General features: G+C 41.6%; 2 protein-coding genes across 2 annotated transcripts; both read left to right on the top strand.

Moving 5' to 3' along the window:
- The first annotated feature begins 10,572 nt into the window (after positions 1 to 10,572).
- LOC146379188 (lipocalin-like) lies at positions 10,573 to 12,069 on the top strand. The gene is made up of 5 exons (XM_084941269.1): positions 10,573 to 10,803; positions 11,126 to 11,265; positions 11,354 to 11,430; positions 11,531 to 11,830; positions 11,930 to 12,069. Exons 1-4 carry the CDS (start codon positions 10,708 to 10,710, stop codon positions 11,671 to 11,673), a joined length of 456 nt encoding a protein of 151 aa, XP_084797395.1. The 5' UTR covers positions 10,573 to 10,707; the 3' UTR covers positions 11,674 to 11,830; positions 11,930 to 12,069.
- Positions 12,070 to 22,615: 10,546 nt separating this feature from the next.
- Positions 22,616 to 23,969, top strand: LOC146379187 (lipocalin-like). Its single transcript, XM_084941280.1, has 5 exons — positions 22,616 to 22,711; positions 23,026 to 23,165; positions 23,254 to 23,330; positions 23,431 to 23,544; positions 23,629 to 23,969. Exons 1-5 carry the CDS (start codon positions 22,616 to 22,618, stop codon positions 23,847 to 23,849), a joined length of 648 nt encoding a protein of 215 aa, XP_084797406.1. The 3' UTR covers positions 23,850 to 23,969.
- Positions 23,970 to 25,660: the final 1,691 nt, after the last annotated feature.

Raw genomic sequence — 25,660 nt, 5'->3', positions numbered from 1 at the left:
TATTTTTCTTCATTATTCATCCTTTGTATGAAATAAACTGAAGAACACCCATAACAACACAACCAAAATGTATTTTTCCCCCATTCACACACTTTATAGTATTCAAGCAATCAATCAATCAATCAATCAGTTTATTTATAAGCACATTTAAAAACAACAGAGGTTGACCAAAGTGCTATACAAAGCAAAAAGTAAAACAAACACACCTAAAGAGAACAAAACAAAAACTCAGTCACAATTAAAAGCTAGGGAGTAGAAATGTGCTTTCAGACGGGATTTAAAGTGGTGGAGACGTCCTACTTTGAAGAGGCAGACTGTTCCAAAGGGTCAGGCAAACGCTTGGTCTCCTCTGTGCTTTAGGAACAATCAGAAGCAATGTAACAGCTGACTGAAAAGTTCTATTTGCAGTGTTTTTAGTTAAAAGATCAGAGAGCTATGAGGCAGCTAATCCATTTAGAGACTTACAAACAAGCAATAAAATCTTAAAATCAATTCTAGAACATACTGGAAACCAGTGTAAACGAGCCAAGACTGGGGAAATATGGTCACGTTTACGAGTGCCTGTCAAGAGTCGGGCTGCAGCATTCTGAACAAGCTGAAGACGAGAGAGCAGAGAGCATTCGATTGTTAAAAACAAACAGTGGTCACATTATAAGTTAAATGCATATTCAAGCTTTTATTTACATCCGTTTACAATTCACTGAGTTTTATTTTATGTGATTAAATGATCTTAGATCATCCACCTGTAGATGAAGGTCAGAATGACTCCTTGTTTTATCTGCCCATATTGTGGTTTTAGTCAACACACTAAAGGCAATATGCTACCGAGTGCTGACGTCAGAGTACCTCATAGCACAACAGTTGCTTATACAAACACACACACACACACACACACACACACACACACACACACACACACACACACACACACACAATTTTAACAAGTTGTTTCTGTGCTTAAATTTCTTACATTTTTTTCTTCCATTGATTAACCCACTATTTGAAATCAGATATTTTTCACTATTCTTCTTGGTTTATACATGAACTCTCCTTTGAGTACATTTCCTTACAACCAGAATATTATGATTGTTGGACAATCATGTAGTCAGACTCGGGTTTCTTTGTTTTCTGGTCTTCATGAAAGCCAAATCAGAACGTTTTTCCTCAGAAGTAGCTATTCCACTTCTGGGGTGAGCAACCTGTGCTCCCAAAATATCATTTTTGAGCATTTTAGTGGCCAAAAAGAATCTATATAGAGCTGCAAAACAAATCTGAATTTTATTAAAAAAAAAAAAAAAAAAGGTGATACAGCCTGTTAAATATACATGTGTCTTTCAACATTACTAATACTAATACATGAAAAATAATTAATATCTTTTACCACATTTGGCTACTCTACAGTGGGCTATATGATTATTTGGTACTTGGCATGGTGGTAAAGGGCACAAAGATCCACAGCCCATCTGTTCCCTTTTCTTTATGTAGGTTTTCTCTCAGTGCTCTGGTTTCCTTCCACATCCACAGACATATGTGTTAGGTTAACTGGTTATTCTAAACTTGCTCTCTGAGTCAGCCTTGCAGCAGAGCGATCATCCTATCAGGGCGACGTCTCTGCTTTGAAAGGCAGTGCCTCCAACATTCAGCAATAAAAAGAAATTCTGCTGACCATAATGAATCTCAGTTACATCATATTATCAGAAGGCTCAATTTTAGGTGGTCAGGTAGAGAGCATTGAGAGAGTTATACAATTTAACAACTGTCCCAAATGTCTTTATTAACGATTCCAGACATTTTCGCAGTTATTTATTGTCAGAAGATTAGACATGTGACCCTCCAGACAGCTGACAACGACCTGGCTTAATAACAACAACACCAGCTGGTTATAAGCTAACATTTTGCCAGCTAATATTATCACTGAGTCTCCTAAGAAAATCACACTTTCCCTCTGGTAAACAGTGTGATACCCGCACATCATTTGAGGATTTATTCTCTAAGCGTCCAACAATGAAAGTTTTACTAACACCAGCTAACAGAGGCTTACAGTGACAAAAACAGCAGCACTTACCAACAAAAGAAGTTCAGGACAAACTCAGCAACTCAGCTCAGTATCACTGTCATTCGACAGAAATGGCCTTCAGTAACTAACAAAGCTCTATTCAGAGCTCAGGTAAAGAGCAGACTGACAGCCTGCACTCCATATGGATCAACCAGTCACAGTTTTTCGTCCTCCTGCAGCCACCATTGCTAGGATTATGCACTTTAGAGGGGGTAAGACAACAGAACTCAGCTGACTGCAGTCTGTACTCTACTGACATCTAGTGGTGAGATATCACACCAGTGAAAGTTACAACTTTAAACAAAGTTCCAAAAACAAACAAGTGAAACCCTCTCTTGATTGTATACTTTAACAGTAATACACATGTAACCTTCTAAACAGTCCAACAAATATCAGCAAACAGACTGCTTCTGTGCAGTTACAGTCACACAGTGTGCCAGCAGCTAGCTAATCATCCTGACTGACACCCTCATCACCTCTGTGGACTCATTCCGCTTCCTGGGTACCACCATCACCCAGGACCTGAAGTGGGAGCCCACCATCACCTCCGTCATTAAGAAAGCCCAGCAGAGGATGTACTTCCTGAGGCAGCTGAAGAAATTCAACCTGCCAACACGGACGATGATGCAATTCTACACTGCAATCACCGAGTCCATCCTCACCTTCTCCATCACCGTGTGGTACGCTGGAGCCACTATCAGGGACAAACAGAGACTGCAGCGTGTTGTGCGCTCTGCTGAGAAGGTGATTGGCTGCAGACTCCCATCTCTGCAGGACCTGTACACCTCCAGGACACTGGGGCGTGCAGCTCGGATCTCAGCTGACCCTTCTCACCTTGGACACAGTCTGTTTGACCTGCTCCCCTCAGGCAGGAGGCTCCGGTCCATTCGCACCAGAACCTCTCGCCATAAGAACAGTTTCTTCCCCTCTGCTGTTGGACACATGAACAATAACCGTATGACTGTTCCCACCACTAACACATGACCCTACGCTATGTTCACTGCATCATTCCATGTTTGGCACTGATCACCACCTGCACTCATGTATATATCTATCTACTTAGCACTTTTAATTCTTATTCTTATTTTTTTTTTCTCATGTCTATTTAAGCGTTATTTATGACAGTATGTTTGCACTAAGCACCGCAGCAATTTCCTAATGTTGTAAACCTGCTCAACATTTGGCAATAAAACCCTTTCTGATTCTGATTCTGATTCTAAATGTACATTTGTAGTATTACCGAGGGAGAGAAAAGACTATGAGATAACATCACTCAGAGATGGAGAATGATGTAGGAAACACAGGACAGGAGCGGAAGAGGAGGGACTATTTTTAAAAGAAAAGGACTGCGCGGTGGGATCTGTTCAACTGGAAATTTTGTCAGGGTCCTGGGTCTGGGCGGCCCAGGATCCCTGGGCAGTCATGGACTGGTGACATTATATGTATTTTTGGTGTTGCTGCTGCTCTTTCTCCGTGCTTGTGTGTGTGTGTGTGTGTGTGTGTATGAACACTGGTTTGCAGGCGCCTTCGGGCCTGGTGATCATTGCTTGAGACTTCACGTTAATCATCCAGTTTAGGTTTTGTCGTTAAGTGCATGCCTGCCATTGTTTAGTGTCCTGACAGCTGCCGCTATTGTTTCCCGCAGGAGGAGCGTGGAAGGCCTGAAGAGCAGCGAGCACCGGGAGTGCAGACACGGGAGCAGAGAGCACTAGGAGGACACGACACGGGAGTCTGGGGAAAACACGGGGATTTATTGTTGTTTTGTACTGTTCGCACACAGAGCACCGCGCCTGGGTCCTCCTTCCCTACACCCCCCACGGTCTGCCATGCCAAACCGTGACAAATTTAAAGCTTACTTTCTTTTTTTTTTTTAATTGATAGATGTCGAGTGGATCGACAGATTGATGATTTGTTGTTGTTGTTGTACACTGCACTGCACTCTTGAAGAAGATGTGTTCAGATTTACACAAGCTAACGCGTTTTTTTTGTTGTTGTTTTTGGACAAATTGTTTCAGAGCTGGGTTACATCAGGGGGAACAGACATCTCATTTAAATGTAATGTCTCATTTTTCCAAGTGTGTAAGGAAAGTCATCCATCTACAATATAATCAGCAAGCACATGGAGCTATTTGAAGCTTTGTGAAATCATTAGAATTAGAAGTTTGTATTTCTTGTATTAATATTATTTTAATATCACATTTATATAGCGGATGGAGGTTCAGTTAGTTCTGTAGTTTGTACTGCTTCAGAGGAGTGCTCAGCTGCCCAGTCTTCTGTCCCAGTGGTCATGTCACAGAGGACCACTTCCACTCGCATCCATAACCTGCAACAGTTTTCCTTTTAATTCATTATCTGTGGTCTTTCAAACATTAAGAATTAATTAATTAAATGTCCCAAACAATATTCATCACTTTGCTTCTATCTGCCTGCAATTATAGCCACCTACCATGTACCGGATCTTTATTACAGCTGGCTAATAAAAAGTGTTAAGGATAAAGCATCTGTCTGCACTTTTCCCTCTAAGCTGCGCACTGCTGACACGGTCTCCGCGCACACAAAATCTGCACTGCGCACAAAACCCCCCAAAACAAAACAGAAAAAAATCAAACCTGGAATTAAAATAAATACATAACAATTGATTCTGTGCTGTTTTGGAGTGTGAGTCAGTGAGTGACCGGTAACTGGCTGCTCCAGCCAACGATGCCACTCACATTCATATAAACGTTAATCAGTGTCGTTGACGGGTTATGACGGCGTCCTTATGTGCCGATCCCGGTGTTTTAGTTAGTAAAGCGGTGTGGCCGATGTGGAGTGGCTGAGTGAAGACACGCTAATGACAACGTGTACAAACATTGGAGATGTGAGCAGGACAGACAGACAAATTAAGGTGAAGTTTAAGTTCTCAGTCAGATTTGTGCTTATCCAGTGCCATTTATTTCCAATTCTTATTTGTGGATATTGATCATTAAATACTGACACTAGTTTATAAGTAGTGGAAATGCAAATAATCGTGTCATTATCAGTGATGGGAATAACGGCCGTTACTTTTTTCAGTAACTAGTAATCTGATTAATTACTGTTTCTATATTTCTATTGTTACATGGCTATTACTAAGAAGAAAATGCGGTGTGGACTCATTAATATTTTTCAACACACAGATGGTTGAATCTGTCTTCAGTTTACCGGGAGTTGGAGCCGGGGGGCAATCGTACAAGTGCTGCTTAGGTGGATTCACCTCTGTTTGCACCATTTAGTTATGAGCTGTTGCATCTGTGGATGCCAAAGAGAAAACTTCCCACTGGATACTGAGCTGACTATACCTGTCTTCCGTGTGTAGCACAAGCGTTTACTAGTGTAAGGCTGTAGAATTTCAATTTACAAAGTCAGTTACCAAAACTGTTAATACTTCCATGAACCATTGAGCAAGGCATATTACTTGATAGATGCTATTAGGAATGCTTTCAAAAGGCATCAACAGCACAGATACAGTAGATATCATTCACAGAACAATGTTTTCAAGCAGCATGTAAACATTTTTATTTCTGCTGTTAGATTGTTCTAATTTGACATTTTTACATGTTTTAAATGAGACAAAATTACAGGTTCAGACAACAGATGTTTTGGTTAATCCAATTTTTTATTTTTATGGGTAAGATGTTATAATACCCTGGTTCACTCTGTGACTTACTTTGTCTCCTATAAATCTTCTTTAATTCAGTTCAATTCAATTCAACAGTATTTACATACAAATGAATTGAACTGAACTGAATTAAAGAAAAAACCCAACAATCCCCTATGAGCAAGCACTTGGCGACAGTGGGGAGGAAAAACTACCTTTAAAAAGGTAGAAACCTCCGGCAGAACCAGGCTCAGGGAGGGGCGGCCATCTGCCGCGACCGGTTGGGAGGGGTGGAGCCGATGACAAATGTATACACAACTAAATATTAAAGCAAATATGCTTTAAAATTTATGTTTAGGGAGTTGAAGTAACTGTTAATATTTAGTTGTATATAACTTTGATTTTATAGGAGACAGAGTTGAAGTCACTTAAGTGAACAGTCTCAGAAACCAGTTGCGCTTCTTTTTCTTTTTTGGCTTTTCTCTCTGCATGTTGTCATCTCGGGCCTCTGGATTTTCTGGTTTGGTAGTACTGGCCTCCTCTTTTTCTTGCTTATTCTCCTGGAGTGTCTCGACTTGGGCTGGAGAATTTTCTGCTTTGTTAACCCTGGTCTCTTTTTGATCTATGGTCTCTTTTTTGGCTGGAGAATGATCCTGATTGCCAACGTTGGACTCAGGTTCTTCCTTTTTTATTGTCTCTTGCAGAGACCGCAAAGACTCCTGAAGAATGATCTTTTCATCTTCTGTTTTCTTGAGTTGTTTGCGGATTGTTGCGTTCTCCTGGTTTTTCCTCGTTACAATCTCCAGGTAGAAAGCTCTGGTTTTTTCCAGCTCTTCTTTTAAGTTTTGGACCTCCAAATTATTTGCCTCACAAACAGCCTCACTGAGGCAGAATTTGACTATGAGCTCAGCGAACTCACAGGAGGCTCTTTCTTCCTGTTCTTTACGTTTTGCAACTTCCTCTTCTAGGTTTTTCTGTGTTTTGAGGAGCTGCTCGCGGAGTTGTTCGATCTCTTTCTGCTGTTTTTTACATTGGACCTCCAACTCAGCTTCCCGAACAGTTTTCACCTCTGCAGAGTCTGTGTGCGGAGCTTCTGTAGTTTGTGTTGAAGCGTCCACACTCAGCTCTGCAGCTGTGACAGCTGTGTTGCTGTTTTGAACAGGAGCCTCAGGCACATCAGGGGTGAGATTCTCCTCGGGTCTGCTTCTGTGAGCCTGTTCCAGTTGTTTTTTGAGCTCAAGAATTTTTTTCTCAGCATTTCCTCTGCAGCACTGTAGCTTCAGGCGAAGCCAATCGTTTTGTGTTTTAGCCGCAGAGGCTTTGTGGTTCGCGGCTGTCATATTGTAGAGATTGGTTTTACTCATGTGCTGAGCCTCCTGCAGGTGGAATCTCAGTGCAGCCATTTCATCGGTCTCACTATGTGGACGTTTGCCATCATTTGGCATTAAGTGAGGATTAGGCTGTGGTTGAGATGGTCCATCATTGGTTCTAAAGTCAGGCTGATGATGCACAGGCCCTCGGTTCGGTAAAAAATGTGGCTTGTACCAGTGCTGCCCAGGCCCATTATTGGGGTTAAAGTGGGGATTGGGCTGATGTGGCACAGGCCCTCGGTTCGGTAAAAACGGTGGCTTGTACCAATGCTGCCCAGGCCCATTATTGGGGTTAAAGTGGGGATTGGGCTGATGTGGCACAGGCCCTCGGTTCGGTAAAAAGTGTGGATTGTAGCAATGCTGCCCAGGCCCATTATTGGGGTTAAAGTGGGGATTGGGCTGATGTGGCCCATGCCCTCGATTGGGTCCAGGGTTTCTGGCTCTGGGGTTTGCATTTTTTTGCTTTTTATTCTTATTTTCACCCTTTGGTTTGGCAGATGAAGTCACCTCATTTGGTGCCCGGTTTTTCCCTCTTTGCTTTGGGTTTGGCTGCTTCGCTTTTGTGTTAGGGCGAACAGCGGCCGATGAGGTTCCTTCCTGGGGATCAACGTTTTGCTGCATACTCTGCATTCTTCTTGTCTTTGCTCTTACAATGTACAATGAAGATTTTTTTCTATTTGATCAGGGTTTGGACTTGTTTTCGTTGCATACACTGAACGTTTCAAATCGTTTTCCTAAAGGTTGGCTCGTGGTGTGTTCCTAAAGAGTCGCACAGTTCTGAGACATACTGAGAGCACGCTGTGGTCCTATTTAAGGACTTTTGAGATGTCACGTGCTCCTTTGATCTGATAGAGCAAATTGAGTGTGATGTCATCTGCTTAGAATGTAGAATGTGATGTCATTAACTTAGCAGAGAATCGTGTTTTTCTTTGAAATAGAATTCTACCAAACTTAAATTAAAAACTTTAATTTTGTACAAGATGTTAAATTCCCAATCTAAAGGCCAAATCTATCCGAGAACTTCGGGAGAAGATTACACAAATAACTCAGAAGCTTCAATAAATGTTTCTGCATCAACATGTTTTCCATATACATCTTTAAAAATATTTTCTATTCGCCTAAACAAATTTGATTTATATTAATTTCTGTCCTAATGGAAAAAGGAACGATTTTCAAAGCTTCAAGTTTAAAAGAAAATCCTTTTATTTAACACTATCAAGTTGCAGATTTGCTATATTGTATAGTATTAAATTGCAAGTCTGAAATAGGTGAGTTTTAAGGGGCATTCACTCAGGACAAAATAAATTATTTGCTTTCTGTGTCAGACTTGCAAACTTATAAATACTGCAGGGATGCGTGCATGAGTTAATGCTGTAGAGGAGACAATAATCAGGCAACAAACTGCTGCCACAGCCGCTCCTTAAATATCTGGTCTTGACTAAGCTTAAAATATGAGTGCTGAAAACTCCTCTGATGCTATCCAGTGGTATATTCAGTGCACTTCACTATTCCTGTTAATACAACATCTGAAAAGGAAAGAAGTGAAAAGTCATGCTGTCACAGTAAAAGAAGTCCTTCTTCAACTCAGAAAAATCCGCATTTGAACCACATAACAAAAATATTTTAAAGATCTGGCCTCAGATTTATTATTTTAGTGTTTAGAAAGCCCTTCTACACATATGTGAGCAGCTCAGTAATTTTCTTTTCAGTTTCAGGAAAAAATGGTGCTCCCAACTAAGCACAGCGGGGTAAAATAAGCCGAATAACACGCTGTATTGTGGGCTGGTTACGCTGTCAACAGGTAAGCATTTTTCCAGTGATATGGGTGAAGAAAGAAACATGTTTACAGTGGCTTGCAAAAGTATTCGGCCCCCTTGAACTTTTCCACATTTTGTCACATTACAGCCACAAACATGAATCAATTTTATTGGAATTCCACGTGAAAGACCAATACAAAGTGATGTACACGTGAGAAGTGGAATTAAAATCACACATGATTCCAAACATTTTTTTGCAAATAAATAACTGCAAAGTTGGGTGTGCGTAATTATTCAGCCCCCTGAGTCAATACTTTGTAGAACCACCTTTTGCTGCAATTACAGCTGCCAGTCTTTTAGGGTATGTCTCTACCAGCTTTGCACATCTAGAGACTGAAATCTTTGCCCATTCTTCTTTGCAAAACAGCTCCAGCTCAGTCAGATTAGATGGACAGCGTTTGTGAACAGCAGTTTTCAGATCTTGCCACAGACTCTCGATTGGATTTAGATCTGGACTTGGACTGGGCCATTCTAACACATGGATATGTTTTGTGTTAAACCATTCCATTGTTGCCCTGGCTTTATGTTTAGGGTCGTTGTCCTGCTGGAAGGTGAACCTCCGCCCCAGTCTCAAGTCTTTTGCAGACTCCAAGAGGTTTTCTTCCAAGATTGCCATGTATTTGGCTCCATCCAGCTTCCCATCAACTCTGACCAGCTTCCCTGTCCCTGCTGAAGAGAAGCACCCCCAGAGCATGATGCTGCCACCACCATGTTTGGCAGTGGGGATGGTGTGTTCAGAGTGATGTGCAGTGTTAGTTTTCCACCACACATAGCGTTTTGCATTTTGGCCAAAAAGTTCCATTTTGGTCTCATCTGACCAGAGCACCTTCTTCCACATGTTTGCTGTGTCCCCCACATGGCTTGTGGCAAACTGCAAACGGGACTTCTTGTGGTTTTCTGTTAACAATGGCTTTCTTCTTGCCACTCTTCTACAAAGGCCAACTTTGTGCAGTGCACAACTAATAGTTGTCCTTTGGACAGATTCCCCCACCTGAGCTGTAGATCTCTGCAGCTCGTCCAGAGTCACCATGGGCCTCTTGGCTGCATTTCTGATCAGCGCTCTCCTTGTTCGGCCTGTGAGTTTAGCTGGACGGCCTTGTCTTGGTAGGTTTACAGTTGTGCCATACTCCTTCCATTTCTGAATGATCGCTTGAACAGTGCTCCGTGGGATGTTCAAGGCTTGGGAAATCCTTTTGTAGCCTAAGCCTGCTTTAAATTTCTCAATAACTTTATCCCTGACCTGTCTGGTGTGTTCTTTGGACTTCATGGTGTTGTTGCTCCCAATATTCTCTTGGACAACCTCTGAGGCCGTCACAGAGCAGCTGTATTTGTACTGACATTAGATTACACACAGGTGCACTCTATTAAGTCATTAGCACTCATCAGGCAATGTCTATGGGCAACTGACTGCACTCAGACCAAAGGGGGCTGAATAATTACGCACACCCCACTTTCCAATTATTTATTTGTAAAAAATGTTTGAAATCATGTATGATTTTCGTTCCACTTCTCACGTGTACACCACTTTGTATTGGTCTTTCACGTGGAATTCCAATAAAATTGATTCATGTTTGTGGCTGTAATGTGACAAAATTTGGAAAAGTTCAAGGGACACAGTGGATACAATTCTGCCCCTGCAGGAATAAACTTTGTGGTTATGAAACTGACCAAGTGTTTGCATAAAATGTCACACGTTCAAAGCTGTCACAGAACCTGGGGTTTGTATAAGTGCAGCTGTTGGTGGGGAGATAATCTCACTCTTCTATATAAAGAGTCACCAGGCAGCAACTTCCAGATCTTCATTTGTGATCTCCTCCATCATCATTTCTCCACTTATCAGCAGCTATGGCTTCACTTCGCACCCTTCTGGGAGTGGTACTGTGCTCCCTCATGGTTTCTTCCTCTGAAATCCTACCTCAGGCAGACTTTGATTTACAGGCGGTAAGAATCATTGATAATCATTTTTATTTTACCACCCATCTATTTTCATAACCATGTCTCTATCTTAGGGCCATGGAAAGGGGGTACTGGAGGTTATCTAACAGGGATAAGCAGGGACCCCCCCCCCCCCCCCCCAAGACAGTTTAGCAGTCTACACGGGAGGCTAACCTTTGCACAATTTACTTTTATAATGACTTCACCATTTATGTTATGTGGTTATGTTTCACGCTGGATTTTGTGTGATAATACATATTCTGTGTTACAACAAACAGCTCTTGTGCTTCTGTCTAATTCTCAATGCTTTCCATTTGTGTGTCCACAGATGGCAGGTAAGTGGTACCGGACTGGAATTTGCTCTAATGGCCAGTGGTTTGTCAGTCGCAAAGCCAATATGAAGACCGGCACGGCCATCATTACGCCAACTGAAGATGGAGGTCTTGAGTTGTCGTTCTTCAGTCTTACGTGAGTGCGAGAGGACAGACAGAGCAAATATCATTTGAATAGCATTAAAATATTTACACTGGAGATTAATGTGATGTCTTTGCGACAGTAATGATACATGTCAGAAAATGGAGAATTTAGCCAACAAGACCGAGGTGCCTGGAAAATTCACATACAAGAGTCGGCGTGAGTACGCCCACAAAGAGAGGAAACGAATAATTTCCCATCATCATCATCCAGTATTGTTTTTTCACATATTCTCTTCTGCTTTTTTCCTTTTTGTCAGACTGGGGGTATGTGAGTGACATGCTTATGGTTGATGTGAAGTATGATGAGTACGCCCTGACCTATTCCTTCAACACCAGAGGGAATGAAACCTTTGTCATTAACAGACTATTTGGTAAAGTTGCATTTAGCTGTGTTCAGTAAACCGTTTAGCAAAGTTACACCCACTGCAGCAGATTTACATCACGTGGCTTCACAGGACGTAGTTTGGATCTCAGCGATGAGGTGCAGGAGAAGTTCAGGCAGTTCTGCTTGCAGACCGGCATCCTTCCTGAAAATACTGTCCTTCTTCCTAAAAGCGGTACTTTTACATTGGTGGTGAAGTTCTATATAAAAACAGCTTGGAATACAGTGATGTTGTGCACTGATCACCTTACACTTTCCATTTTTCCTTCTACAGAGGAGTGTCCACTTGCCTAACCTTCTGTCCCACCGATCGTCTCACCAGTACTGCATGAAGATCTTACACCATCTGTTATGGAAATGTGCCTGAGCACCATCTTGAGATGTTTTTAACAATAAAAATGCAAACATCGAGAATATTTTTCTTCATTATTCATCCTTTGTATGAAATAAACTGAAGAACACCCATAACAACACAACCAAAATGTATTTTTCCCCCATTCACACACTTTATAGTATTCAAGCAATCAATCAATCAATCAATCAGTTTATTTATAAGCACATTTAAAAACAACAGAGGTTGACCAAAGTGCTATACAAAGCAAAAAGTAAAACAAACACACCTAAAGAGAACAAAACAAAAACTCAGTCACAATTAAAAGCTAGGGAGTAGAAATGTGCTTTCAGACGGGATTTAAAGTGGTGGAGACGTCCTAATTTGAAGAGGCAGACTGTTCCAAAGGGTCAGGCAAACGCTTGGTCTCCTCTGTGCTTTAGGAACAATCAGAAGCAATGTAACAGCTGACTGAAAAGTTGTATTTGCAGTGTTTTTAGTTAAAAGATCAGAGAGCTACGAGGCAGCTAATCCATTTAGAGACTTACAAACAAGCAATAAAATCTTAAAATCAATTCTAGAACATACTGGAAACCAGTGTAAACGAGCCAAGACTGGGGAAATATGGTCACGTTTACGAGTGCCTGTCAAGAGTCGGGCTGCAGCATTCTGAACAAGCTGAAGACGAGAGAGCAGAGAGCATTCGATTGTTAAAAACAAACAGTGGTCACATTATAAGTTAAATGCATATTCAAGCTTTTATTTACATCCGTTTACAATTCACTGAGTTTTATTTTATGTGATTAAATGATCTTAGATCATCCACCTGTAGATGAAGGTCAGAATGACTCCTTGTTTTATCTGCCCATATTGTGGTTTTAGTCAACACACTAAAGGCAATATGCTACCGAGTGCTGACGTCAGGGTACCTCATAGCACAACAGTTGCTTATACAAACACACACACACACACACACACACAATTTTAACAAGTTGTTTCTGTGCTTAAATTTCTTACATTTTTTTCTTCCATTGATTAACCCACTATTTGAAATCAGATATTTTTCACTATTCTTCTTGGTTTATACATGAACTCTCCTTTGAGTACATTTCCTTACAACCAGAATATTATGATTGTTGGACAATCATGTAGTCAGACTCGGGTTTCTTTGTTTTCTGGTCTTCATGAAAGCCAAATCAGAACGTTTTTCCTCAGAAGTAGCTATTCCACTTCTGGGGTGAGCAACCTGTGCTCCCAAAATATCATTTTTGAGCATTTTAGTGGCCAAAAAGAATCTATATAGAGCTGCAAAACAAATCTGAATTTTATTAAAAAAAAAAAAAAAAAAGGTGATACAGCCTGTTAAATATACATGTGTCTTTCAACATTACTAATACTAATACATGAAAAATAATTAATATCTTTTACCACATTTGGCTACTCTACAGTGGGCTATATGATTATTTGGTACTTGGCATGGTGGTAAAGGGCACAAAGATCCACAGCCCATCTGTTCCCTTTTCTTTATGTAGGTTTTCTCTCAGTGCTCTGGTTTCCTTCCACATCCACAGACATATGTGTTAGGTTAACTGGTTATTCTAAACTTGCTCTCTGAGTCAGCCTTGCAGCAGAGCGATCATCCTATCAGGGCGACGTCTCTGCTTTGAAAGGCAGTGCCTCCAACATTCAGCAATAAAAAGAAATTCTGCTGACCATAATGAATCTCAGTTACATCATATTATCAGAAGGCTCAATTTTAGGTGGTCAGGTAGAGAGCATTGAGAGAGTTATACAATTTAACAACTGTCCCAAATGTCTTTATTAACGATTCCAGACATTTTCGCAGTTATTTATTGTCAGAAGATTAGACATGTGACCCTCCAGACAGCTGACAACGACCTGGCTTAATAACAACAACACCAGCTGGTTATAAGCTAACATTTTGCCAGCTAATATTATCACTGAGTCTCCTAAGAAAATCACACTTTCCCTCTGGTAAACAGTGTGATACCCGCACATCATTTGAGGATTTATTCTCTAAGCGTCCAACAATGAAAGTTTTACTAACACCAGCTAACAGAGGCTTACAGTGACAAAAACAGCAGCACTTACCAACAAAAGAAGTTCAGGACAAACTCAGCAACTCAGCTCAGTATCACTGTCATTCGACAGAAATGGCCTTCAGTAACTAACAAAGCTCTATTCAGAGCTCAGGTAAAGAGCAGACTGACAGCCTGCACTCCATATGGATCAACCAGTCACAGTTTTTCGTCCTCCTGCAGCCACCATTGCTAGGATTATGCACTTTAGAGGGGGTAAGACAACAGAACTCAGCTGACTGCAGTCTGTACTCTACTGACATCTAGTGGTGAGATATCACACCAGTGAAAGTTACAACTTTAAACAAAGTTCCAAAAACAAACAAGTGAAACCCTCTCTTGATTGTATACTTTAACAGTAATACACATGTAACCTTCTAAACAGTCCAACAAATATCAGCAAACAGACTGCTTCTGTGCAGTTACAGTCACACAGTGTGCCAGCAGCTAGCTAATCATCCTGACTGACACCCTCATCACCTCTGTGGACTCATTCCGCTTCCTGGGTACCACCATCACCCAGGACCTGAAGTGGGAGCCCACCATCACCTCCGTCATTAAGAAAGCCCAGCAGAGGATGTACTTCCTGAGGCAGCTGAAGAAATTCAACCTGCCAACACGGACGATGATGCAATTCTACACTGCAATCATCGAGTCCATCCTCACCTTCTCCATCACCGTGTGGTACGCTGGAGCCACTATCAGGGACAAACAGAGACTGCAGCATGTTGTGCGCTCTGCTGAGAAGGTGATTGGCTGCAGACTCCCATCTCTGCAGGACCTGTACACCTCCAGGACACTGGGGCGTGCAGCTCGGATCTCAGCTGACCCTTCTCACCTTGGACACAGTCTGTTTGACCTGCTCCCCTCAGGCAGGAGGCTCCGGTCCATTCGCACCAGAACCTCTCGCCATAAGAACAGTTTCTTCCCCTCTGCTGTTGGACACATGAACAATAACCGTATGACTGTTCCCACCACTAACACATGACCCTACGCTATGTTCACTGCATCATTCCATGTTTGGCACTGATCACCACCTGCACTCATGTATATATCTATCTACTTAGCACTTTTAATTCTTATTCTTATTTTTTTTTTCTCAAAGGGTATTTAAGCGTTATTTATGACAGTATGTTTGCACTAAGCACCGCAGCAATTTCCTAATGTTGTAAACCTGCTCAACATTTGGCAATAAAACCCTTTCTGATTCTGATTCTGATTCTAAATGTACATTTGTAGTATTACCGAGGGAGAGAAAAGACTATGAGATAACATCACTCAGAGATGGAGAATGATGTAGGAAACACAGGACAGGAGCGGAAGAGGAGGGACTATTTTTAAAAGAAAAGGACTGCGCGGTGGGATCTGTTTAACTGGAAATTTTGTCAGGGTCCTGGGTCTGGGCGGCCCAGGATCCCTGGGCAGTCATAGACTGGTGACATTATATGTATTTTTGGTGTTGCTGCTGCTCTTTCTCCGTGCTTGTGTGTGTGTGTGTGTGTGTGTGTGTATGAACACTGGTTTGCAGGCGCCTTCGGGCCTGGTGGGTGTGGCCCTGCTGGGGGACTGGCCACACCCGAAGCCACGCACCTGCTGCTGATCAGGCCTCGTCGGGGGAGCTACTTAAGAGAGTCTTGGAGCTCCCACCGGCGCGGGATCATTACTTGAGACTTCACGTTAATCATCCAGTTTAGGTTTTGTCGTTAAGTGCATGCCTGCCATTGTTTAGTGTCCTGACAGCTGCCGCTATTGTTTCCCGCAGGAGGAGCGTGGAAGGCCTGAAGTGCAGCGAGCACCGGGAGTGCAGACACGGGAGCAGAGAGCACTAGGAGGACACGACACGGGAGTCTGGGGGAAAACACGGGGATTTATTGTTGTTTTGTACCACACACTGTAAATAAACGCACTGTTCGCACACAGAGCACCGCGCCTGGGTCCTCCTTCCCTACACCCCCCACGGTCTGCCATGCCAAACCGTGACAAATTTAAAGCTTACTTTCTTTTTTTTTTTTAATTGATAGATGTCGAGTGGATCGACAGATTGATGATTTGTTGTTGTTGTTGTACACTGCACTGCACTCTTGAAGAAGATGTGTTCAGATTTACACAAGCTAACGCGTTTTTTTTGTTGTTGTTTTTGGACAAATTATTTCAGAGCTGGGTTACAACAGGGGGAACAGACATCTCATTTAAATTTAATGTCTCATTTTTCCAAGTGTGTAAGGAAAGTCATCCATCTACAATATAATTGTAATTATATTTAATTAAATGTCCCAAAACAATATTCATCACTTTGCTTCTATCTGCCTGCAATTATAGCCACCTACCATGTACCGGATCTTTATTACAGCTGGCTAATAAAAAGTGTTAAGGATAAAGCATCTGTCTGCACTTTTCCCTCTAAGCTGCGCACTGCTGACACGGTCTCCGCGCACACAAAATCTGCACTGCGCACAAACCCCCCCAAAAGAAAACAGAAAAAATCAAACCTGGAATTAAAATAAATACATAACAATTGATTCTGTGCTGTTTTGGAGTGTGAGTCAGTGAGTGACCGGTAACTGGCTGCTCCAGCCAACGATGCCACTCACATTCATATAAACGTTAATCAGTGTCGTTGACGGGTTATGACGGCGTCCTTATGTGCCGATCCCGGTGTTTTAGTTAGTAAAGCGGTGTGGCCGATGTGGAGTGGCTGAGTGAAGACACGCTAATGACAACGTGTACAAACATTGGAGATGTGAGCAGGACAGACAGACAAATTAAGGTGAAGTTTAAGTTCTCAGTCAGATTTGTGCTTATCCAGTGCCATTTATTTCCAATTCTTATTTGTGGATATTGATCATTAAATACTGACACTAGTTTATAAGTAGTGGAAATGCAAATAATCGTGTCATTATCAGTGATGGGAATAACGGCCGTTACTTTTTTCAGTAACTAGTAATCTGATTAATTACTGTTTCTATATTTCTATTGTTACATGGCTATTACTAAGAAGAAAATGCGGTGTGGACTCATTAATATTTTTCAACACACAGATGGTTGAATCTGTCTTCAGTTTACCGGGAGTTGGAGCCGGGGGGCAATCGTACAAGTGCTGCTTAGGTGGATTCACCTCTGTTTGCACCATTTAGTTATGAGCTGTTGCATCTGTGGATGCCAAAGAGAAAACTTCCCACTGGATACTGAGCTGACTATACCTGTCTTCCGTGTGTAGCACAAGCGTTTACTAGTGTAAGGCTGTAGAATTTCAATTTACAAAGTCAGTTACCAAAACTGTTAATACTTCCATGAACCATTGAGCAAGGCATATTACTTGATAGATGCTATTAGGAATGCTTTCAAAAGGCATCAACAGCACAGATACAGTAGATATCATTCACAGAACAATGTTTTCAAGCAGCATGTAAACATTTTTATTTCTGCTGTTAGATTGTTCTAATTTGACATTTTTACATGTTTTAAATGAGACAAAATTACAGGTTCAGACAACAGACGTTTTGGTTAATCCAATTTTTTATTTTTATGGGTAAGATGTTATAATACCCTGGTTCACTCTGTGACTTACTTTGTCTCCTATAAATCTTCTTTAATTCAGTTCAATTCAATTCAACAGTATTTACATACAAATGAATTGAACTGAACTGAATTAAAGAAAAAACCCAACAATCCCCTATGAGCAAGCACTTGGCGACAGTGGGGAGGAAAAACTACCTTTAAAAAGGTAGAAACCTCCGGCAGAACCAGGCTCAGGGAGGGGCGGCCATCTGCCGCGACCGGTTGGGAGGGGTGGAGCCGATGACAAATGTATACACAACTAAATATTAAAGCAAATATGCTTTAAAATTTATGTTTAGGGAGTTGAAGTAACTGTTAATATTTAGTTGTATATAACTTTGATTTTATAGGAGACAGAGTTGAAGTCACTTAAGTGAACAGTCTCAGAAACCAGTTGCGCTTCTTTTTCTTTTTTGGCTTTTCTCTCTGCATGTTGTCATCTCGGGCCTCTGGATTTTCTGGTTTGGTAGTACTGGCCTCCTCTTTTTCTTGCTTATTCTCCTGGAGTGTCTCGACTTGGGCTGGAGAATTTTCTGCTTTGTTAACCCTGGTCTCTTTTTGATCTATGGTCTCTTTTTTGGCTGGAGAATGATCCTGATTGCCAACGTTGGACTCGGGTTCTTCCTTTTTTATTGTCTCTTGCAGAGACCGCAAAGACTCCTGAAGAATGATCTTTTCATCTTCTGTTTTCTTGAGTTGTTTGCGGATTGTTGCGTTCTCCTGGTTTTTCCTCGTTACAATCTCCAGGTAGAAAGCTCTGGTTTTTTCCAGCTCTTCTTTTAAGTTTTGGACCTCCAAATTATTTGCCTCACAAACAGCCTCACTGAGGCAGAGTTTGACTATGAGCTCAGCGAACTGACAGGGGGCTCTTTCTTCCTGTTCTTTACGTTTTGCAACTTCCTCTTCTAGGTTTTTCTGTGTTTTGAGGAGCTGCTCGCGGAGTTGTTCGATCTCTTCCTGCTGTTTTTTACATTGGACCTCCAACTCAGCTTCCCGAACAGTTTTCACCTCTGCAGAGTCTGTGTGCGGAGCTTCTGTAGTTTGTGTTGAAGCGTCCACACTCAGCTCTGCAGCTGTGACAGCTGTGTTGCTGTTTTGAACAGGAGCCTCACGCACATCAGGGGTGAGATTCTCCTCGGGTCTGCTTCTGTGAGCCTGTTCCAGTTGTTTTTTGAGCTCAATAATTTTTTTCTCAGCATTTCCTCTGCAGCACTGTAGCTTCAGGCGAAGCCAATCGTTTTGGGTTTTAGCCGCAGAGGCTTTGTGGTTCGCGGCTGTCATATTGTAGAGATTGGTTTTACTCATGTGCTGAGCCTCCTGCAGGTGGAATCTCAGTGCAGCCATTTCATCGGTCTCACTATGTGGACGTTTGCCATCATTTGGCATTAAGTGAGGATTAGGCTGTGGTTGAGATGGTCCATCATTGGTTCTAAAGTCAGGCTGATGATGCACAGGCCCTCGGTTCGGTAAAAAATGTGGCTTGTACCAGTGCTGCCCAGGCCCATTATTGGGGTTAAAGTGGGGATTGGGCTGATGTGGCACAGGCCCTCGGTTCGGTAAAAACGGTGGCTTGTACCAATGCTGCCCAGGCCCATTATTGGGGTTAAAGTGGGGATTGGGCTGATGTGGCACAGGCCCTCGGTTCGGTAAAAAGTGTGGATTGTAGCAATGCTGCCCAGGCCCATTATTGGGGTTAAAGTGGGGATTGGGCTGATGTGGCCCATGCCCTCGATTGGGTCCAGGGTTTCTGGCTCTGGGGTTTGCATTTTTTTGCTTTTTATTCTTATTTTCACCCTTTGGTTTGGCAGATGAAGTCACCTCATTTGGTGCCCGGTTTTTCCCTCTTTGCTTTGGGTTTGGCTGCTTCGCTTTTGTGTTAGGGCGAACAGCGGCCGATGAGGTTCCTTCCTGGGGATCAACGTTTTGCTGCATACTCTGCATTCTTCTTGTCTTTGCTCTTACAATGTACAATGAAGATTTTTTCTATTTGATCAGGGTTTGGACTTGTTTTCGTTGCATACACTGAACGTTTCAAATCGTTTTCCTAAAGGTTGGCTCGTGGTGTGTTCCTAAAGAGTCGCACAGTTCTGAGACATACTGAGAGCACGCTGTGGTCCTATTTAAGGACTTTTGAGATGTCACGTGCTCCTTTGATCTGATAGAGCAAATTGAGTGTGATGTCATCTGCTTAGAATGTAGAATGTGATGTCATTAACTTAGCAGAGAATCGTGTTTTTCTTTGAAATAGAATTCTACCAAACTTAAATTAAAAACTTTAATTTTGTACGAGATGTTAAATTCCCAATCTAAAGGCCAAATCTATCCGAGAACTTCGGGAGAAGATTACACAAATAACTCAGAAGCTTCAATAAATGTTTCTGCATCAACATGTTTTCCATATACATCTTTAAAAATATTTTCTATTCGCCTAAACAAATTTGATTTATATTAATTTCTGTCCTAATGGGAAAAGGAACGATTTTCAAAGCTTCAAGTTTAAAAGAAAATCCTTTTATTTAACACTATCAAGTTGCAGATTTGCTATATTGTATAGTATTAAATTGCAAGTCTGAAATAGGTGAGTTTTAAGGGGCATTCACTCAGGACAAAATAAATTATTTGCTTTCTGTGTCAGACTTGCAAACTTATAAATACTGCAGGGATGCGTGCATGAGTTAATGCTGTAGAGGAGACAATAATCAGGCAACAAACTGCTGCCACAGCCGCTCCTTAAATATCTGGTCTTGACTAAGCTTAAAATATGAGTGCTGAAAACTCCTCTGATGCTATCCAGTGGTATATTCAGTGCACTTCACTATTCCTGTTAATACAACATCTGAAAAGGAAAGAAGTGAAAAGTCATGCTGTCATAGTAAAAGAAGTCCTTCTTCAACTCAGTACAATCCGCATTTGAACCACATAACAAAAATATTTTAAAGATCTGGCCTCAGATTTATTATTTTAGTGTTTAGAAAGCCCTTCTACACATATGTGAGCAGCTCAGTAATTTTCTTTTCAGTTTCAGGAAAAAATGGTGCTCCCAACTAAGCACAGCGGGGTAAAATAAGCCGAATAACACGCTGTATTGTGGGCTGGTTACGCTGTCAACAGGTAAGCATTTTTCCAGTGATATGGGTGAAGAAAGAAACATATTTACAGTGGCTTGCAAAAGTATTCGGCCCCCTTGAACTTTTCCACATTTTGTCACATTACAGCCACAAACATGAATCAATTTTATTGGAATTCCACGTGAAAGACCAATACAAAGTGATGTACACGTGAGAAGTGGAATTAAAATCATACATGATTCCAAACATTTTTTTGCAAATAAATAACTGCAAAGTTGGGTGTGCGTAATTATTCAGCCCCCTGAGTCAATACTTTGTAGAACCACCTTTTGCTGCAATTACAGCTGCCAGTCTTTTAGGGTATGTCTCTACCAGCTTTGCACATCTAGAGACTGAAATCTTTGCCCATTCTTCTTTGCAAAACAGCTCCAGCTCAGTCAGATTAGATGGACAGCGTTTGTGAACAGCAGTTTTCAGATCTTGCCACAGACTCTCGATTGGATTTAGATCTGGACTTGGACTGGGCCATTCTAACACATGGATATGTTTTGTGTTAAACCATTCCATTGTTGCCCTGGCTTTATGTTTAGGGTCGTTGTCCTGCTGGAAGGTGAACCTCCGCCCCAGTCTCAAGTCTTTTGCAGACTCCAAGAGGTTTTCTTCCAAGATTGCCATGTATTTGGCTCCATCCAGCTTCCCATCAACTCTGACCAGCTTCCCTGTCCCTGCTGAAGAGAAGCACCCCCAGAGCATGATGCTGCCACCACCGTGTTTGACAGTGGGGATGGTGTGTTCAGAGTGATGTGCAGTGTTAGTTTTCCACCACACATAGCGTTTTGCATTTTGGCCAAAAAGTTCCATTTTGGTCTCATCTGACCAGAGCACCTTCTTCCACATGTTTGCTGTGTCCCCCACATGGCTTGTGGCAAACTGCAAACGGGACTTCTTGTGGTTTTCTATTAACAATGGCTTTCTTCTTGCCACTCTTCTACAAAGGCCAACTTTGTGCAGTGCACAACTAATAGTTGTCCTTTGGACAGATTCCCCCACCTGAGCTGTAGATCTCTGCAGCTCGTCCAGAGTCACCATGGGCCTCTTGGCTGCATTTCTGATCAGCGCTCTCCTTGTTCGGCCTGTGAGTTTAGCTGGACGGCCTTGTCTTGGTAGGTTTACAGTTGTGCCATACTCCTTCCATTTCTGAATGATCGCTTGAACAGTGCTCCGTGGGATGTTCAAGGCTTGGGAAATCCTTTTGTAGCCTAAGCCTGCTTTAAATTTCTCAATAACTTTATCCCTGACCTGTCTGGTGTGTTCTTTGGACTTCATGGTGTTGTTGCTCCCAATATTCTCTTGGACAACCTCTGAGGCCGTCACAGAGCAGCTGTATTTGTACTGACATTAGATTACACACAGGTGCACTCTATTAAGTCATTAGCACTCATCAGGCAATGTCTATGGGCAACTGACTGCACTCAGACCAAAGGGGGCTGAATAATTACGCACACCCCACTTTTCAATTATTTATTTGTAAAAAATGTTTGAAATCATGTATGATTTTCGTTCCACTTCTCACGTGTACACCACTTTGTATTGGTCTTTCACGTGGAATTCCAATAAAATTGATTCATGTTTGTGGCTGTAATGTGACAAAATGTGGAAAAGTTCAAGGGACACAGTGGATACAATTCTGCCCCTGCAGGAATAAACTTTGTGGTTATGAAACTGACCAAGTGTTTGCATAAAATGTCACACGTTCAAAGCCGTCACAGAACCTGGGGTTTGTATAAGTGCAGCTGTTGGTGGGGAGATAATCTCACTCTTCTATATAAAGAGTCACCAGGCAGCAACTTCCAGATCTTCATTTGCGATCTCATCCATCATCATTTCTCCACTTATCAGCAGCTATGGCTTCACTTCGCACCCTTCTGGGAGCGGTACTGTGCTCCCTCATGGTTTCTTCCTCTGAAATCCTACCTCAGGCAGACTTTGATTTACAGGCGGTAAGAATCATTGATAATCATTTTTATTTTACCACCCATCTATTTTCATAACCATGTCTCTATCTTAGGGCCATGGAAAGGGGGTACTGGAGGTTATCTAACAGGGATAAGCAGGGACCCCCCCCCCAAGACAGTTTAGCAGTCTACACGGGAGGCTAACCTTTGCACAATTTACTTTTATAATGACTTCACCATTTATGTTATGTGGTTATGTTTCACGCTGGATTTTGTGTGATAATACATATTCTGTGTTACAACAAACAGCTCTTGTGCTTCTGTCTAATTCTCAATGCTTTCCATTTGTGTGTCCACAGATGGCAGGTAAGTGGTACCGGACTGGAATTTGCTCTAATGGCCAGTGGTTTGTCAGTCGCAAAGCCAATATGAAGACCGGCACGGCCATCATTACGCCAACTGAAGATGGAGGTCTTGAGTTGTCGTTCTTCAGTCTTACGTGAGTGCGAGAGGACAGACAGAGCAAATATCATTTGAATAGCATTAAAATATTTACACTGGAGATTAATGTGATGTCTTTGCGACAGTAATGATACATGTCAGAAAATGGAGAATTTAGCCAACAAGACCGAGGTGCCTGGAAAATTCACATACAAGAGTCGGCGTGAGTACGCCCACAAAGAGAGGAAACGAATAATTTTCCATCATCATCATCCAGTACTGTTTTTTCACATATTCTCTTCTGCTTTTTTCCTTTTTGTCAGACTGGGGGTATGTGAGTGACATGCTTATGGTTGATGTGAAGTATGATGAGTACGCCCTGACCTATTCCTTCAACACCAGAGGGAATGAAACCTTTGTCATTAACAGACTATTTGGTAAAGTTGCATTTAGCTGTGTTCAGTAAACCGTTTAGCAAAGTTACACCCACTGCAGCAGATTTACATCACGTGGCTTCACAGGACGTAGTTTGGACCTCAGCGATGAGGTGCAGGAGAAGTTCAGGCAGTTCTGCTTGCAGACCGGCATCCTTCCTGAAAATACTGTCCTTCTTCCTAAAAGCGGTACTTTTACATTGGTGGTGAAGTTCTATATAAAAACAGCTTGGAATACAGTGATGTTGTGCACTGATCACCTTACACTTTCCATTTTTCCTTCTACAGAGGAGTGTCCACTTGCCTAACCTTCTGTCCCACCGATCGTCTCACCAGTACTGCATGAAGATCTTACACCATCTGTTATGGAAATGTGCCTGAGCACCATCTTGAGATGTTTTTAACAATAAAAATGCAAACATCGAGAATATTTTTCTTCATTATTCATCCTTTGTATGAAATAAACTGAAGAACACCCATAACAACACAACCAAAATGTATTTTTCCCCCATTTACACACTTTATAGTATTCCAGCAACCAATCAATCAATCAATCAATCAATCAATCAGTTTATTTATAAGCACATTTAAAAACAACAGAGGTTGACCAAAGTGCTATACAAAGCAAAAAGTAAAACAAACACACCTAAAGAGAACAAAACAAAAACTCAGTCACAATTAAAAGCTAGGGAGTAGAAATGTGCTTTCAGACGGGATTTAAAGTGGTGGAGACGTCCTAATTTGAAGAGGCAGACTGTTCCAAAGGGTCAGGCAAACGCTTGGTCTCCTCTGTGCTTTAGGAACAATCAGAAGCAATGTAACAGCTGACTGAAAAGTTGTATTTGCAGTGTTTTTAGTTAAAAGATCAGAGAGCTACGAGGCAGCTAATCCATTTAGAGACTTACAAACAAGCAATAAAATCTTAAAATCAATTCTAGAACATACTGGAAACCAGTGTAAACGAGCCAAGACTGGGGAAATATGGTCACGTTTACGAGTGCCTGTCAAGAGTCGGGCTGCAGCATTCTGAACAAGCTGAAGACGAGAGAGCAGAGAGCATTCGATTGTTAAAAACAAACAGTGGTCACATTATAAGTTAAATGCATATTCAAGCTTTTATTTACATCCGTTTACAATTCACTGAGTTTTATTTTATGTGATTAAATGATCTTAGATCATCCACCTGTAGATGAAGGTCAGAATGATTCCTTGTTTTATCTGCCCATATTGTGGTTTTAGTCAACACACTAAAGGCAATATGCTACCGAGTGCTGACGTCAGAGTACCTCATAGCACAACAGTTGCTTATACAAACACACACACACACACACACACACACACACACACACACACACACACACACACACACACACACAATTTTAACAAGTTGTTTCTGTGCTTAAATTTCTTACATTTTTTTCTTCCATTGATTAACCCACTATTTGAAATCAGATATTTTTCACTATTCTTCTTGGTTTATACATGAACTCTCCTTTGAGTACATTTCCTTACAACCAGAATATTATGATTGTTGGACAATCATGTAGTCAGACTCGGGTTTCTTTGTTTTCTGGTCTTCATGAAAGCCAAATCAGAACGTTTTTCCTCAGAAGTAGCTATTCCACTTCTGGGGTGAGCAACCTGTGCTCCCAAAATATCATTTTTGAGCATTTTAGTGGCCAAAAAGAATCTATATAGAGCTGCAAAACAAATCTGAATTTTATATATATAAAAAAAAAAAAAGTGATACAGCCTGTTAAATATACATGTGTCTTTCAACATTACTAATACTAATACATGAAAAATAATTAATATCTTTTACCACATTTGGCTACTCTACAGTGGGCTATATGATTGTTTGGTACTTGGCATGGTGGTAAAGGGCACAAAGATCCACAGCCCATCTGTTCCCTTTTCTTTATGTAGGTTTTCTCTCAGTGCTCTGGTTTCCTTCCACATCCACAGACATATGTGTTAGGTTAACTGGTTATTCTAAACTTGCTCTCTGAGTCAGCCTTGCAGCAGAGCGATCATCCAATCAGGGCGACGTCTCTGCTTTGAAAGGCAGTGCCTCCAACATTCAGCAATAAAAAGAAATTCTGCTGACCATAATGAATCT

This window comes from Perissodus microlepis, chromosome 10, assembly GCF_051167445.1.
Source record: "Perissodus microlepis isolate ML-2025 ecotype Zambia chromosome 10, ASM5116744v1, whole genome shotgun sequence".
Taxonomy (NCBI): Eukaryota; Metazoa; Chordata; class Actinopteri; order Cichliformes; family Cichlidae; genus Perissodus; species Perissodus microlepis.
This window is presented reverse-complemented; position numbering and strand designations above follow the sequence as displayed.